Source organism: Xiphophorus maculatus, chromosome 9, assembly GCF_002775205.1.
Source record: "Xiphophorus maculatus strain JP 163 A chromosome 9, X_maculatus-5.0-male, whole genome shotgun sequence".
Taxonomy (NCBI): domain Eukaryota; kingdom Metazoa; phylum Chordata; class Actinopteri; order Cyprinodontiformes; family Poeciliidae; genus Xiphophorus; species Xiphophorus maculatus.
In genome coordinates, this window is record NC_036451.1 from 17,843,952 (window position 1) to 17,858,828 (window position 14,877).

The 14,877-nt window shown below is 37.7% G+C and overlaps 3 protein-coding genes across 5 annotated transcripts in view; 1 reads left to right on the plus strand and 2 right to left on the minus strand.

Annotated features, from left to right (window-relative positions):
* Nucleotides 1-2,706, plus strand: part of glis1 (GLIS family zinc finger 1) — an 88,281-nt gene extending 85,575 nt beyond the window's left edge. For both annotated transcript variants that reach the window (XM_023340003.1, XM_005795738.2), the window contains exon 11: nucleotides 46-2,706. In XM_023340003.1, coding sequence (XP_023195771.1) covers nucleotides 46-182 — 137 coding nt within the window. In that variant the 3' untranslated portion in view covers nucleotides 183-2,706. The remainder of the gene's footprint in view (nucleotides 1-45) is intronic.
* On the minus strand, nucleotides 2,537-7,761 carry LOC102231820 (elongation of very long chain fatty acids protein 4-like). The gene is made up of 8 exons (XM_005795628.3): nucleotides 7,519-7,761; nucleotides 7,389-7,446; nucleotides 6,233-6,420; nucleotides 3,662-3,742; nucleotides 3,514-3,570; nucleotides 3,303-3,417; nucleotides 2,957-3,084; nucleotides 2,537-2,858 (listed from the first exon to the last, which is right to left on the minus strand). Exons 2-8 carry the CDS (start codon nucleotides 7,444-7,446, stop codon nucleotides 2,694-2,696), a joined length of 792 nt encoding a protein of 263 aa, XP_005795685.1. The 5' UTR covers nucleotides 7,519-7,761; the 3' UTR covers nucleotides 2,537-2,693.
* A 529-nt stretch (nucleotides 7,762-8,290) lies between these two features.
* On the minus strand, nucleotides 8,291-14,259 carry mutyh (mutY DNA glycosylase). Of its 2 annotated transcripts, XM_005795737.3 has the most exons (15): nucleotides 14,053-14,259; nucleotides 13,377-13,507; nucleotides 12,785-12,824; nucleotides 12,593-12,666; nucleotides 12,483-12,524; nucleotides 12,330-12,401; nucleotides 12,078-12,191; nucleotides 11,298-11,395; nucleotides 11,075-11,219; nucleotides 10,924-10,996; nucleotides 10,647-10,829; nucleotides 10,340-10,482; nucleotides 10,091-10,246; nucleotides 9,679-9,729; nucleotides 8,291-8,743 (listed from the first exon to the last, which is right to left on the minus strand). In XM_005795737.3, the coding sequence occupies exons 1-15, from the start codon at nucleotides 14,189-14,191 to the stop codon at nucleotides 8,600-8,602; spliced, it is 1,605 nt and encodes a 534-aa protein (XP_005795794.3). In that variant the 5' UTR covers nucleotides 14,192-14,259; the 3' UTR covers nucleotides 8,291-8,599. The 2 variants fall into 2 exon arrangements, with proteins under 2 accessions (XP_005795794.3, XP_023194933.1); XM_023339165.1 differs by lacking the exons at nucleotides 12,785-12,824; nucleotides 14,053-14,259 and having other exon boundaries at nucleotides 13,377-13,480.
* Nucleotides 14,260-14,877: the final 618 nt, after the last annotated feature.

Consider the following 14,877-nt stretch of genomic DNA (forward strand, 5'->3'; position numbering starts at 1 on the left):
TGAAAATGTGCTCTTAAAGTGTTATATTGTAAACATCTACACCAGGATTCGGCGGGACCCAGGAGCTGCAGGGGGGCTCAGGGTGCCAGTATTCCTCCAGCACCGACGACAGCATTTTCTTTCAGGTGGGCAGCTTCGACCGCAACTTGAGCCACATGTCATCGGTCTACACGGAAACATAGATCCAATCTATGAGTTGTTGTTGCGCTACGCTGCACAACTCACCAAGCGCATCTTCAGCCCTTGTTTCTTTCCCCAAAACTGAAAACAAAACCTCTTCTAAGGTCATTCTGACATATCCACCAGACAGTGACCAACTGAACTAAACAAACATTACAGCCTATAAAAATGATACTTGATGCACTGCCTTATTTAAAGGTATAAAAACATAACTTGCAGTTAGGCATAGATGCCTACAAAAGCTTTACATACCCCTTTAACTTTTCCGCATTTTGTCAAATCTGTCAAAGACCGACACAAATGAGTGCATAACTGTGAATGTTTTATGTTTTAATGTTTAGAACTGAAAAGGAAGTTTGTCTTCAACTCCTTAATTCTCACTCACCTAACAAAAAGATTTCTCCCATATCCCAGAAAGTCCAGATCTAAACATGCAGAAGACGTTGAGACCAAATTTAACTTTTCTGCTACAGACATTGTAGCAGAAAACTAACACCGTACCGTGCACATCTCAAAAGACATCATCTTTACCGTGAAACATGGTTGTGGCAGCATCATGGTGTACTTGTAATCTTACTCATCATAGCCAGGAATATTTCTCAGAGTTAATGGGAAGATTGTGGGACCTAAGTAGAGCATAAGAAAAACTGGTAAAGTTTGCAAAAAATTTGAAACTGGAGCAAAGGCTCACCAACCAGCAGGACAATGACCCTAACATACAGTCGGAGCTGCCAGGGAATGGTTTAGGTCAAGCCATATTTGTGTCTTACAATGGCATAGTCAAAATCTAGATCTATATCTAACTGAGAACCTGTGGTAACAATTGCTACTGTTCACAGACACTCAAATCAGACTGAGCTTGGATTGCACAAGAAATATTGGACAAAGGTTTCCTTATTGATATGTGAAAACTGTGACAATCATACCAACAAAAGACTTGCAGTTGTTGTTGTATCAAAAGGTGATTCTACAAATTATTGATTCAGATAGCCAGGTTAGAAATGCATTTTTGGTTGTAAAGAAAATATAGATTTTTCTTGTCCTTCCCAATTATGCACTACTCTGTGTTGGTCTATCACATAAAAGTTAGTTTTCTTGACCCGGCAGTCAATTTGACCGAACAGTATCTGTGTAAAACATAGACGCAGGGGGGGTTTACAAATGTGTAAAATGAATAAATTTTCAATTTATATGTACAGTGCACCTATTAAGACAAATAGAAAAAGGTTCACGCCAAAAAAATACTTCCAACTAAAACGGGTCAATTGGACCCGCAACATAACAGAAGGGTTAACCCTTTAACCGTCACCTCCAAGACACGTAATCCAGTGGGTCCATGAGGATGCCGGTGTCCTCATGACAGCTCAGCAGAAAAGTTCATGGGGTATTGATACTTTTGCAGGCAATGTAACCGTCATTCATCTCCTTATAAATGATTAAAGCAAATTTAGGTTAATTTGTGAAATAAATCTTGCTGTAGAAACTTTTTTAAAGGCAGCTCAAGTCAAGTTTATTTGTACAGCACATTTCAGCAACAAGGAAATTCTTTGAATGATTTACATGATAAAAAAAAACATGTACAAAATGATGAACAAACATCATAACTGACAAATTGTAATGTGAAAAGTTAGTTTAAGTGAAATATTGGTAGATAACTTTTTCCAATTTGAGGTCGCTTTAGATCGGGATATATCTGAGGTTTAATTTCAGCCAATTTATTGTAGGGAAGAAAACTTGACAATGTACAGCAAAATAAAATGCACATATTTCTTCTGCCCCTGCCCCGTCTCAAATTCAGCTGCATCGGCAAAATCGAAGTGAACAGATATGATGAATAGATCTCACAACTCAAGGCAGAAATTTTAAATGTACAATGTTTACATAGACAGTTTTTCATGTCATGTTCTGGAAATGTATTTGAGCAAAGTTCTCATCCTTTACTGAAACTAACTACAACAGAACCAGACTGTCTTCAGTTCAAGGTATGAATTTCAAATAACATGAGATGTGTTGTTCACATTTTGAACCACATTTTTCTCTTTAATCTACAGCCTCCATTATTTGTGGACTGAAGTGTAAAATATATCATTTTGCTGTGATGTTTTTATCAGTGACAAAAAAGTTGCATTTCTGTAAGTGTTAAATGTTTTCTTCCTGTGTTTGAATTTATTTTGGATGGAGGTTTCTGGCTCATTAGTCCTGTAATACTGCAGAGACAACCACACCTCCAATTATAATGATTATCATTATTAATAATAATATTATTATTATTATTATGTGTATAAAATGTACAGTTTGTTTACAACAACCATTTGAGTGTCATTTAAGAAAATAAAATCACACAGAGGAGAATTGAAACCGTTCACATCGTTTATGAGTCTGTTCAGAAAAAAAACCTTAAGACTTGTGAGCTGGTTGTGCCCTCTAGTGGACGGGATAATACTGCAGCTGTCTTCTGGAAAACTCTGGGTAATGACATAGCTTCCCAAAAAAGAACTGAGTTTGATGTTGCCTCATTTCTGCTTCTTCTTGAGGACGTATTTCTGATAGTAGAAGTTACAAAAGAGCATTATGAGGGTAAGAACATAACCAAACACCACTATGTTCATGGAGTCTGGGAAGTTGCACTCGGTGATCAGGTTGTAGCCGGTGTGAAGGAAGAAGAGCAGGAACTGCAGCTGCAATGGCAAATGGGGATACAGATCAGATTAAATGACGCATTTTGTGATCGTACCTCTGACAGAAGCAACAGCCAGAAAGTTCTGAAGCAACCAACCAGCTGCAGCATAGTGAGGTATTTCTTCCACCAAAGGTGCTTCTGCATGTGAGGACCGAATGCAGACAGACAGTAATAAGTGTACATGACGATGTGGACGAAGGTGTTGACAAGGCCGATGAAGAAAGCTGTGGAGTGTGGGGCAGAAAAACAAACACAAACCCCAACAATTGAAGAAAATAAGCAAAATGTGTAGGTGAGATTGAAAAAACCCAAAGAGTAACCGTATAACATCAAATTAAATATCCAAGCCTGGTAAGGGCTGGCTTCACAATTATTTCCAACTTTGTGTTGGCCAATCACGCGAATCCTATTAAAATATAATATGAATTCAAACCTCACTTACATTGTCCTCCAGCCACATACTTTACTCCTGCCCACCAGTTGAAGATCATGCTGCCATGATGGTAAACATGAAGGAAGGTCAGCTGACTATTCTTCTTCCTCAAGATGAAGAAGAGCTGCTCCACAGGAACACAGGGTGTAAAATCAGTCACAACTGCACTCAAACTCAATAAAACAAATGGGATAAGGCAAAATGGGAAGAAACAAAGTACCGTGTCAAGGAGCTCTATGATCTTAGAAAAGAAAAACCACCAACAAACCCTGGCCATCTGCAGAAAAGAAAAAAAAAACTTGTTACTGATTCAGTGACAGTCACTGTGTCTTTCTAATGCTCTGCTGGACTAAAATATGAACCCTTACCCTCAAGGGCAGTGGGCTATTGCTGTAATCCACAGGCTGACAGAGCAGGCTGTAGTTTGAGAGCCACGATGTGACCAGGAACTGAAAACAGTCAAGAGATTGAGATGGGAGATTAAGTGATTTGATATTTTTTAAAAAGTTGTTTACTGATAAATTTTCTGTCCTGTTTTAGTTCGTCTAAAAATAAGCGTCTGTGCATCCCTGACCACTGAAATTCACTCAAGTGTTGTTGTTTTTTTAATTTAACACAGATTCTGCAATTAGCTTCAAGGAACTGGAGCCAGAACAGTTACAAAGAACATTTTTCATCACCCTCTACAAGTAAGACTTATTGGCAATAAAAGAGTAGCAGCTGTTTGCAATCAACAAATCAGACAAGAACCATTTAAAATAGGTCAACACAATTATCACCAGTATTCCCTTCATATTAAACACAAAATGCAACTTTTAATGCTCTCAGCAGCCTCAACAATATTTACATACTTCGTGACATGCTTAGTAATAGTTACCCACTGCTCCTGGGTAAAGACCTCCAGTTCAGTAATAATCTTGGATTTATGAATCATCATTTTTTTAAATCCCACTGAAAAGTTCCAAGTCAGTCTACGATGATGGCTCCTCTAGGACTTTTTCTGAAGCCAAGCGTTGGCGGACTGAGATATGTTTGGGACCACTGTCCCCTGTCTGATGGTGTAATGATGCCAAAGCTTCATTAAACCTTCTTGTCCCAGAATTCCATGATGTTTATTAAATCCATCCTGTCCCCCACGTGCTACAGGATTCCAGTGTCACAGGAAGCAAAGCATCCCCAGAAAACCACTGAGCCAACCCCATGCTTAACTACACAGTTTTGCTCTTAGTATGTGGTTCATTCATGTTCATTCACTGACCAGAAAGCTCCAGTTTTAATTCAAATGACTCCAAATAGCAGAATCTCAAAAACTCTTTGGTTTACTTATTTACTAGTGACAAGACTTATAAGGCCTGTTCTAGAAACTGAAACCTCACCGGATGGGCACATAGATAAACTGTGATGAAACCTCTATTTTCCAATATCAGCTTCAACACAAGGAGGCTTTTACTATCAACATATAATTATCAGCTAATAAAAAAACCAACTGTTACTTTTTTTCAATAAAACTGAGCTGCTCTGTGCACCTTGAAACAGACAGAGCCTAAAATAGGTGCTGCAAAGCTGCAAAAAATTACATAGGCAGAAAAGGCTGGAGATCACTGATCAGTTTTCAGATTTACTGTGCAAACTTCATGAAGTTTAATATTTTAACACAATCTCTGTCTTTATCAGAGTCTAAAGTGATCAGTGAGCTCTAAACCATTCTACCTTTTGTTACTCGTTTCCATTTGAGACATTAAATGTTACTTTAAGTCCCTGCACTTTTAGAATGATTTCTTTTATGCACTGACTAATGGCTTTTGGGATCTAGTTTGAAATTCTGCATTATGTTGAATAAAAATTGTATTTTAACCGAAATCTAAGTGGAATCTGAAATTCTGGGTAAATTTAAAACAAAGGTTTGTGCTCAGAGAGAATTTAAAATCAACCTGCACAGAGTAATAGTCTACAAGCAGATGACACTCAAAAAACCGTCAACATGCCCAGATCTGGGGAGTTGGTGTGAGTTCACTGGAAGACGATTAAAAAAATCTCCTGAAAGCCCTAAAATACCATAATGGGATTTACAGCAGACTCTTGCTACCACTATATTTAAATCCAGGATTGTAGAATAAGAAAGAGACTGTAAAAGTATCAAGGAAAGACTTTGTTCTCTAAGAAAACATCAAGTGACAGAATATTCAATAATTTCACTGAACTCTGATCCAGAGCCACACAGCATTCTGGGGGATGTAGGCAGAGGAAAAGCTTTGGTGGCTCAACCTCTCAAAGCCAGCTAAGCAAGGTGAGTGGCATCCATTGAGTTGGTTGTGATACTCAACGTGTTGAGTATCACAGCACCAATTTCAGGTTTACCTAGCATGCCTCATAACTGCTCAAAAATAATAAACTACAGCGTTGAGTGAAAGGAGATAATTAGTACAAAAGCCAGAGAGGAAACTGTGGATAAAAGAGGAAAGGTCACGTCACCAGTTTGGCAGTATTTCAGGTGTTACAAACAAAAATCTGTAATTATCGATATCGATTGATATGAAATCCTTTTGTTGTGATATGTTTTCAGCCATATTGTCCAGCCCGAAAAAAGACTCCACACCAACTGTGAAGCATGGAGCTGGAAGTTTGATAGTGGGGGGTTGTGTTGATGCAGCTCACTGTCATAAAATCAAGCATTATTTCTACCCTGACTGAGAAAAATGTAAGAACATCTGTGAAGAAATTAAAGCTAGATTGGAAATGAACCCTGTCTCATTTTCCAAAAAAACTGATCATTTAATGTGCGTTCTTATTTTCCTAAATCATATAAAACACAGACTTCAAAGTGGAGGCAAAACTGAAGTAAGATAACTGGAAATGTTTGAACAGAGTGATATTTTCATTACTGCCTTTGCCTTTAATAACTAGATTTGTCCTCTAACGGGAGACAAAATAACACACACCTCGTAGAACATGTATGCAGAGAAGCCAACCATGGCAAAGTTATAAACGATGAGAACTATTTTGAGCTCAAAAGGCTTCCGGTTTTTCATCAGATGAGAACCGGCCCAGATCATACAGAGGTAACCCAGGAAGATGAGAGTCACCGAGACAGGGGAGTACACCAGGGGCCAGGGGTCCGTCCTCTTGTCTGAAGGACGAAAAAGGCACAAGTCAGAACACCAAGGCAGACAGATGTATCACAATCCACGTCAACAGCTTTCAACACAGTGAAGGAAGAAGTTTTACAGAAAATGGAAAACTGATTCCTTTACATGACTATATATTTAAAACTGAAAAGCAATTGCTGCAAAAAAAACAAAAATCAATTAACACAAATATAGTAATATCTGCTCTGTGATGTACTGTCTAGGGTGTAACCCGCCTCTTGCCTGCTGTACATAGCCACCAAAACAAACATCCAAACTTCCGAAAGGTTACTTAAACTTACAACTAAATTATTCTGAAAATTTGTGGAGTCGCATGATGAGGGCTGTGGGTATAATAGATCTGGAAAACTTTTACAAGTCAAAATGCATGATGCGCATAGACTCCTACCAAAGAACACTGAATAAAGCAGCTGATTCAAATGATGCTTCATGAATGTTTTAATCTGAGGATGTGCACACAGCTAAAACTGGGCTTTTGGACCTTTATATTTTTTTTTCCATCTAACAAAGCTATTGTTTTATCGATTGAATTATACAAGTGTAACATTCTGTGCCACATATTTCAAAATGACACAGTGACCTCATAACCAATCTACTACAGGGGTATGGGGACGTTTTCAAGCCACCATACTTCCAATAATGTACTATTGGCAACACATTCAAAAAATGCACTGAAAAACAAGAACGACTTTCGTCGGGGAAGTTAATGGCTTCCTGTTTCTCACACTGCCATTAGGGAAAACTGATATATCAGTCATGAAGGCAAATCATGTGGCAAGCCACAAAAAGTTCCTTGTGCGGCTGGTCAATCCGGAGAGCACAGCTGCAGCGCCCAAGTCCCACTCAGACATGTCCTTTTTACTCATGTCCTCTGCTGCAAAACATGCATACGCAAAAATAACTGGATGGGGAAGTAGGTTGGAACTTGGATAGATAGAAATCATAATACCTCCATTTTCCAAAATCCACCGGTGCACAGACAGGACACGGTTCCATGCTGAATCCATCTACAACATAGGAACACGGGTTACTAAGGGTGAGGAATTCACAATACGTCTTGAATTTAAACATACACTCACTTTGCAAACCGGGTTTAATTATCGCCCCTTGATGACAGCGCTCGGCAACCTTTGGACTCTGTTCCAGGTTTTTGTGTAATCACCGGGAAAAAGAAAAAAAACTACAGGGCGCTTAAAAAAAGAGCAGAAATTTTTTCAAGTGGGATATATGCACTGAAACCCTATCTTAAAGTTTTGTGAACGGAAAACTTTGGAGGTGTTCTCCAAAACAGTTTCTTCTAATTTTACTTTGAGAGATATAAGCGATGACACCACTTCCTGTGCGTTTCTTCCTGTCAGTAGTTAATTGTATTTTCTGCGCACTGGAGGGCGCCGTTTCCTTCAAACTAATACGACAATATCTCAATGTTAGGACATCACATAAAGATTAATTTATTAGCCATTTTTAAACTTCATTAAAATAACTGCTCATATTAAAGCATAACATCCATTACACATCTTTTTTAAGTGTTTGTTTCAGTAAATTTGGATCATTATGGATTGCAGCTAGTGACCAGTCTATAGTGTGACCCACCTCAGCATAAAACAATATGAATTTTGGGTTTTCATTAGCTGTAAAACAATGGTCATCAAAATTAGCAAATATAAGAAAGGGCTTAAAATCATTCTGAGTGCAAAGAGTCTAATTACTGAGGTTTTCAATTAATTTGATAGCATCAATTAGCTTTTCAATAATATTCTAATTTATTATTGCTATATTTGCCAGAAAGGTCACTAAATGATTTGTAGTAAAAGAAATTCTCTAGAAAAAAAGAAAAAATGACAATTGATGTTTACCAGACAACTTGCATTTTAATGTTCAAAACTTTTATTATAATTGGAGGAATGAGATTATCTTTTACATAGCTAAAAAATACTAAACATGGTCTGTGTTTGTGTGTAAAAAGACAGTAGAAATGTGTAATAAAAACATCTGACATACATTAATTCCTTTAAAAATATGCATTTAACAGATGATATAATAAAAGTTCAAAACCTTGACCTCTGTCTGGGCTCTGATTTAATACAGGAAAGATACAGGAAAGGAGATTCAGCATGAAAAAACATGCACATTTAAAGTCAACGCGGATAACTTTAGGAACTAACTACTTTCCTCTTTCACTGTCTTGAAGAAGGAACTAAGTGAGAGCTGTCTGCCTCCACCATCAGCTGTAGTCAGTCTACTTTTTTTTGTTTTCTGTGACCTGTCATGTTTTAGTCCTTCAGGCTTCCGTCTTTTTCCATCCTAAAGGAGGCAAGCAGAGATGGTGTTCGATGATTCACAAATATTTGCCTTTGATCTACAAATCTTTAATAGTATTTCAATCCAAACAAACCATGCTACAGTACATCCATAAATGCTTGATAGTATGCACAGACAATATTTTGCAAAAAAAATGATCATACTTTAAAATGCTTTTCTATTTTTGTTACATTATAACCAGAACCTTCAATGTAATATTACTTTGGGACTTTGTGTGATAAACTAACAATCTAACTATTAAGTGGGAGAAAAATTATACATCTTCAATTGGTTTAAGGTCCAGACTTTAGACTACTCTACAAAGTGTATTCAATTTGATTAAAACCTTTCTACTGTAGCTCTGGCTGTATGTTACGGCTTTTTCTATTTTCAAAAGATTAATTAAACAGTGCTCAAATTTTCAAAGCTTGAGACAGTTTAAAGACCCAACCCTACTTTGAACGTCTCTCTGACTTTATGTCTGAACTGTCTGCTGTCTTCATGATACCATATGTCCACTAATGTTCCTATAACAAACCTTTAAAGTTCACACAGGATCACTTGTTTGCTAAATGGGTGACTTCTGAATGTGCACATTTACTTGGTAAGTGATTTTGTCCTTGTAATGTGTATTTTCCAACACCAAGCTGTATAAACCTGAATATTTATTGGATTTAAGCAAATTAGGTGATAGGTACTTATGTAATAAGTGAGGGTGAAAAACTAGGCAGCTTCTGTTCCTTTGGCTAAATAGAAGTTAAACTGAGCCTGAAAAGTAAATTGCCAACTTTCTGAAGCGCGATCACAAACCCTTTAAATGTTTTGTTGTAAATAGTCAATAAGGTTGTAAGAAACGCTTTGAAAAACAAAATTCCCACAAATTTAAAAGTCAAAGATTTAGGCAGAAATCAATGTGAAAATACATTTGAGTAACTTACCTTTGAGGTTTTTTCCTTTAAACTGTCTGCAGTATCAAAGAGCTTCACAATCTGCAAAAAAAGGGTATATTACCACTCTCATGTGGTTTACACAGAATACAAGCCAAAAATAACAATCACCAAAATATTCTTTTTATAAATAAATAAAATAAGCACAAGCTTCTAATATTTTAATCAAGCCTGCCAAAGTAAAATTTCCTGTTTTACTTCTGCTTCGGTTACGAGCAGTTGAAGCATATTTTCCTATGTCACACTGAATATTTTAGCGTGGCCATTATTATAATCGTGATTTTGGAAGAAGAACATTGCCACATTGTGACTGAAAACCTAAACAACCAAAATATAAATAAATCAAAACTGAATCCACAACAGCCCTTCAGTGACTGGCCATGAATTCAGTCAAATCACAAACCTTCTTCAGCCCAGTGGACACAGCAGCATCCTGCAGACCAGGTCTGGTGAGCCATTGTTGCTTTTCATTTGGCATCTGTTGTGTAACATCCCTGTCCTTTAAGCATGTGCTATAAACCACATAGGTCTGGTGAATGTGGGAGAAGATGTGCACCACCTGCAGGTGGACAGTGAGGAGAGGACAGCTGCACAAAAAGCTCCCGTTGAACAGAGAGTTGTATTAAACCTTGGTGGTAAAAATCAAGCTTACCTCTCCTACATACTGGAGAAGATGTTCATTCAAACAGCTCCTCAGTATTCTGTTGACTTCTTCACACAGCGCCCTCTTCTGTTTCACCTCATTGTCCTCCTGCAGCAGAAGACTTGGAAACTCCCATAAACCTGCTAGCAAACCTGCAAACACAAACGCCACTGGTTAATGTTGCATTCATCCACTAATCAGAGTGTTTAGTGGACCTGTAGACGACACAGGGAGGTAAAATCTGGGCGCCAGATGTAAGTGTCACTCACTATATTCAACGGTTTGTTAATCAACGTCAAAATCGTGCAGCACCGACCTTTGTTTGGTCTTTGCACAAGCAGGTACTCCTCACCACCTGCTTCTCCTGGCCTAGTCACCACGCACGTCAGTGTCTGTTCCACCCGAGGAGCTTTCTTGGCCGGCTTCCTTGGGAAGTTCTGAACACCCAGCTGATAGTCCCACGGCTCAGAGGGACACAAGGAACAAGTGCCACTGTTCACTGAGGAAGAAGGAGAAGAGTAAAGGGAGGTTTGGTTCATTATGATGATTAAACTTGTGTCCAAGAGGTCAGATGGATAGCAGAGGAGACTTACTACAGTCCTCAATATCAGGCATGTCCAGCTTTCCCAAAAGCTTCTTAGCATTTTGCTCCTGTTTGACATGAACCTGCATCAACACATAATATATAAACAATTAATACTTTACAGACTTTCTGCCTGAGCCCATCTGAAACAGTGAGCCAACCCTGTGATATGAGCGGCAGTGAGACTGGACGGGACACTGGCTGCACAGCGGGCCTTTGGGGGTGCAGACTCGAGCTCCAAGCTCCATCATAGCCTGATTGAAGTCTCCAGGTCTCTCTGGATCCACCAGCAAATTGGCAAGATGCCTGAAGAAACAACGAGATGACACTGGGTTCTCTACATAAGTAGTCTCTGATTATTTGATCTGTGAATTTAAATCTCACCAAAGAGCCTCCGTTACTGCAGGACTTGTGCTATCGGCCCCTATGGCCCTGAGGCGACACAGAACCCGAATCACGTTCCCATCCACGGCGCCGGTTACCTGAGCGACACAGATCATACCAGGTATTGCTGGTAAATGATAAAGCTAGTATCAAATTGAACTTATTCTAGTGACAATTCTATAATTTCTGTGGTGGTTTACACTTGAAGGTGATAGTTTTCTATGTCAAACAAGTATTGCTGAATATCAAGTCTAATTAGGTCTAATTAATATCTTTCATTCTAAGATTAAAGATGGAATGGATGCAAATGGGTGCAAATGAACAGCACTGACTGCTACATCACTGCTCAGATCAAATCAAAATGAAAGGACAAGGTTTGAACGATTCTAAGAATTTACTTTTTATTTATTTATTGTAATTTTGACTAAACCGTTATTACAGTCACATTAACATCAACATATATGTTTTGGTTTACTCTAAGAAAGAATAGAAGGAGGCCAGTGTCACTAAAGTAAAATATTTAGTTCTACATATAACAGCCTCCTTATAAGCCTTTTCGTAAACAATGTTTTTTTAAACACTGTAGTTTCTGTCCATAAATGAGACACATAAACAATTAAAGCAGAAAGGCAGCCTTTAGGCTTATATTCCATGTCTTATGTGTGATGTTCTTTGGTATACTGTTGAAATAAAAGGTCACATGTCAGTGTAGCTTTAATAGCATTGACCCACAGGAACTCATGAAGCTTGATGTGCAGATACTCCTTTGTCCTGACCAACCTGGCCCAGAGCAATAGATCCAATCGCGGACGCCGTGTAGCGTCCCACACCAGGCAACTGTTTCAGCAAGTCGTCCACAGTCTGAGGCATCTGTCCCTCCAGCTCCAAGACCACCTGAGGAAAAACAACAAATAAAACAAGATCATCACAATGTGATCGAGTTACTGGAAAAGGGTTCTGGGTACTTTTCCAAAGTTACTGGAAAAGTAAATACATTAGGAGAAGCATTCAAATATCTGATTGTGGACAAACCTTCTGTGCTCCTTCATGCAGCCTTCTTCCACGTGAATAGTAGCCGAGGCCTGCCCACATCTGGTTTACCTCCTGTATCACAATAAAATGAATGTATTAAATGTAAAAATCACCAGCTCTGCATGCGCCAGCTCTACTGATTAAAATGATTACCTCTATTGTAGCAGCTGCGAGATCCTGCACTGTGGGCCACCTCTGGAGCGCAAAATATACAGCATTTATATTAAACTTCCAAAAGTATTTTATTAGTTTAAAATACCGACCTTCATCCATCTGTTATAGTAGTCTTTCACTGTGGCAACTTGAGTCTGCTGCAGCATTATTTCTGAAACCCATACTGTAGAAATAAACCCAAAGCAGAAAAAATTATAGTTCAACAATTATAGTAATTAAAGAAAGTGTAGTACACTGGGTTTTAAACTTTCATATTTTCTTGAATGCATCCATTTTCATACCTGCGTATGTCCTAATGTTGATGTCTGATTCTGTCAAAGCCTACAATATGAAGCCAGTTAGATAGGGCAACTTTGAGATTAAAGCTGCTTAACTGAACTTACACATCTTCAAGATGTGTAAATTCAGATCCAACATGATCCAAGCAAAACGAAATCTGGACAAATAATTTTAAAATTAATGGTGTCATTATTTAGAGCTAGTTTAATTAAAACCAACATGCTAAAGCAAACATGTACTAAATGACCAATACTTACACATAGTTTTATAACCCAGGACCCCTCAAGCAGTCTAACAGTAATATAACGTGAAAAAAGCGATACTTAATGAAAGCAAATAATCAAGTAGCAAGATTAGCAAAAAAAAAAAAAAAAAACAACATATTGTGGAGCAGCTCTTTTTTTATATATATAATGTTGCACTGATAGCATACTTAAAATAAATACATTTTATCTTATTAATATTTGTGACTGAATAACAACAACCAAAATAAATGACTTCTTGTTAGGTGCCATAAACATATACTGAACAGTAGTTAAACATATGTTAAATATTATATTTAGATTATGACATTTTCCAGTAAGAATTATTTACCAGAGTCCTCCATGGCAGCTCTCTCTTGTCTTTGTCATACCAGCGCAGGAGATGAGAGCGCAGAAACACAACTTCAGCAGGATCAGAGAATGTGTGGTATAAAGATGGTGGGAATGAAGTTGTGGTTGGTTCTGGTGGGATGGAGAAATCAAACAAACAAACAAAAACATAGTAATCAAACAAAACATATTACCAGCAAATTCAATTTACCATCAAAATCTCTAGATTTTGTACATAAGGTCAATTATGACACTATGATATGATTCCAGGCTCGGCAGTCCAGTCATCTCTTGCTGATTTTAAGTTATTAAATCAGGCAGCAATATTCACCTTAAAAGTTCACAAGAGTCTGTATCTAATCTTTAACACTGTAAATTAACGGAGGAAGACGATCAGAGTAAAGCGGGTGTTTTTTCTAGGAAAAGGTCAGATTTGAAGACAACACGGGTTCCCCAAAGTCAAGATGTTGTGAAGATGAGGCAGCCTCGGGCACAAATCAAAGTTCAGTCCGGTGTTTTTTTTTTGTTTAATTTTTTTTGTCTATTATCCACTATTTGCAGGATATGCCCGTACTATTGCAAGCGACACCAAACTCTGAAGGCTGAATAACAGTTTGTGATGTCACGTTGAATACCTGGTTTGTGTTGTTACTATTATTATCAAATCATCGCGGTACCTTTTTTCATTGGTGTTTTTGACTTCTTCCGGGTTTGGATAGTTGTTTCCACCGTCTCCATTCGGCCTTTTTTGCCTTTAACTACTGCTGAACGCAACCTGCTCATTACGAAACACCGCATACAGGAGCTAAACACCATCCAAAGGAAAAGAGGAATGTTTTCACTTCATGAATACACTGTCGCTCCCGCCACCTTCACAAAGTGTCACTGCGCTTGACCAATCAGCTATAAGGAGACGACTCTCGAGTAGTGACGTCATATCCGATGCGAAAAACGGACTCTCTTTATACATTATATCTTATCATTGCTTTTGATGTGCTGTTATTAAATGTCTTTTTACACTGAATACACTAAATAAAACTTTGTAAAGTGTCAATTAATGTTGTATTAGAGGAAAAGCATAACTTTACGTACCTTAAAAAAACAACAAAAAAACACTGATTTAATTAATAAATTGGAAAAATATTCAGATTTGTACAGGTCCGTGTTTGTGTTAATCTCAAAATGTACCAATAGAAAGCTGACCTTTAATGCCGGTGGATATTTGATTTTGTATTGTTTTGAATCAAAGGGGACAACAGAAGTAAACACCTACATATATATATATATATATATATATATATATATATATATATATATATATATATATATATATATACAGTACAGACCAAAAGTTTGGACACACCTTTTAATTCAATGAGTTTCCTTTATTTTCATGACTATTGACATTGTAGATTCACACTGAAGGCATCAAAACTATGAATAACACATGTGAAAATATGCACTAAACAAAAAAGTGTAAAACAACTGAAAATAGCCCTTAT

Bases quoted from the DNA above. Each gene is read 5' to 3' on its own strand.
- LOC102231820 (XM_005795628.3), bottom strand. From the start codon at position 7,446: ATGGATTCAGCATGGAACCGTGTCCTGTCTGTGCACCGGTGGATTTTG. The intron at 6,421-7,388 runs GTATTATGATTT...TTCGTCCTTCAG, and splicing joins GTGGATTTTGGAAAATGGAG to ACAAGAGGACGGACCCCTGG. The intron at 3,085-3,302 runs GTAAGTGAGGTT...CACACTCCACAG, and splicing joins GTATGTGGCTGGAGGACAAT to CTTTCTTCATCGGCCTTGTC.
- mutyh (XM_005795737.3), bottom strand. From the start codon at position 14,191: ATGGTGTTTAGCTCCTGTATGCGGTGTTTCGTAATGAGCAGGTTGCGT. The intron at 12,667-12,784 runs GTATGAAAATGG...TTATTTCTACAG, and splicing joins CAACATTAGGACATACGCAG to TATGGGTTTCAGAAATAATG. The intron at 8,744-9,678 runs GTAAGTTACTCA...TGCCTCCTTTAG, and splicing joins TAAAGGAAAAAACCTCAAAG to GATGGAAAAAGACGGAAGCC.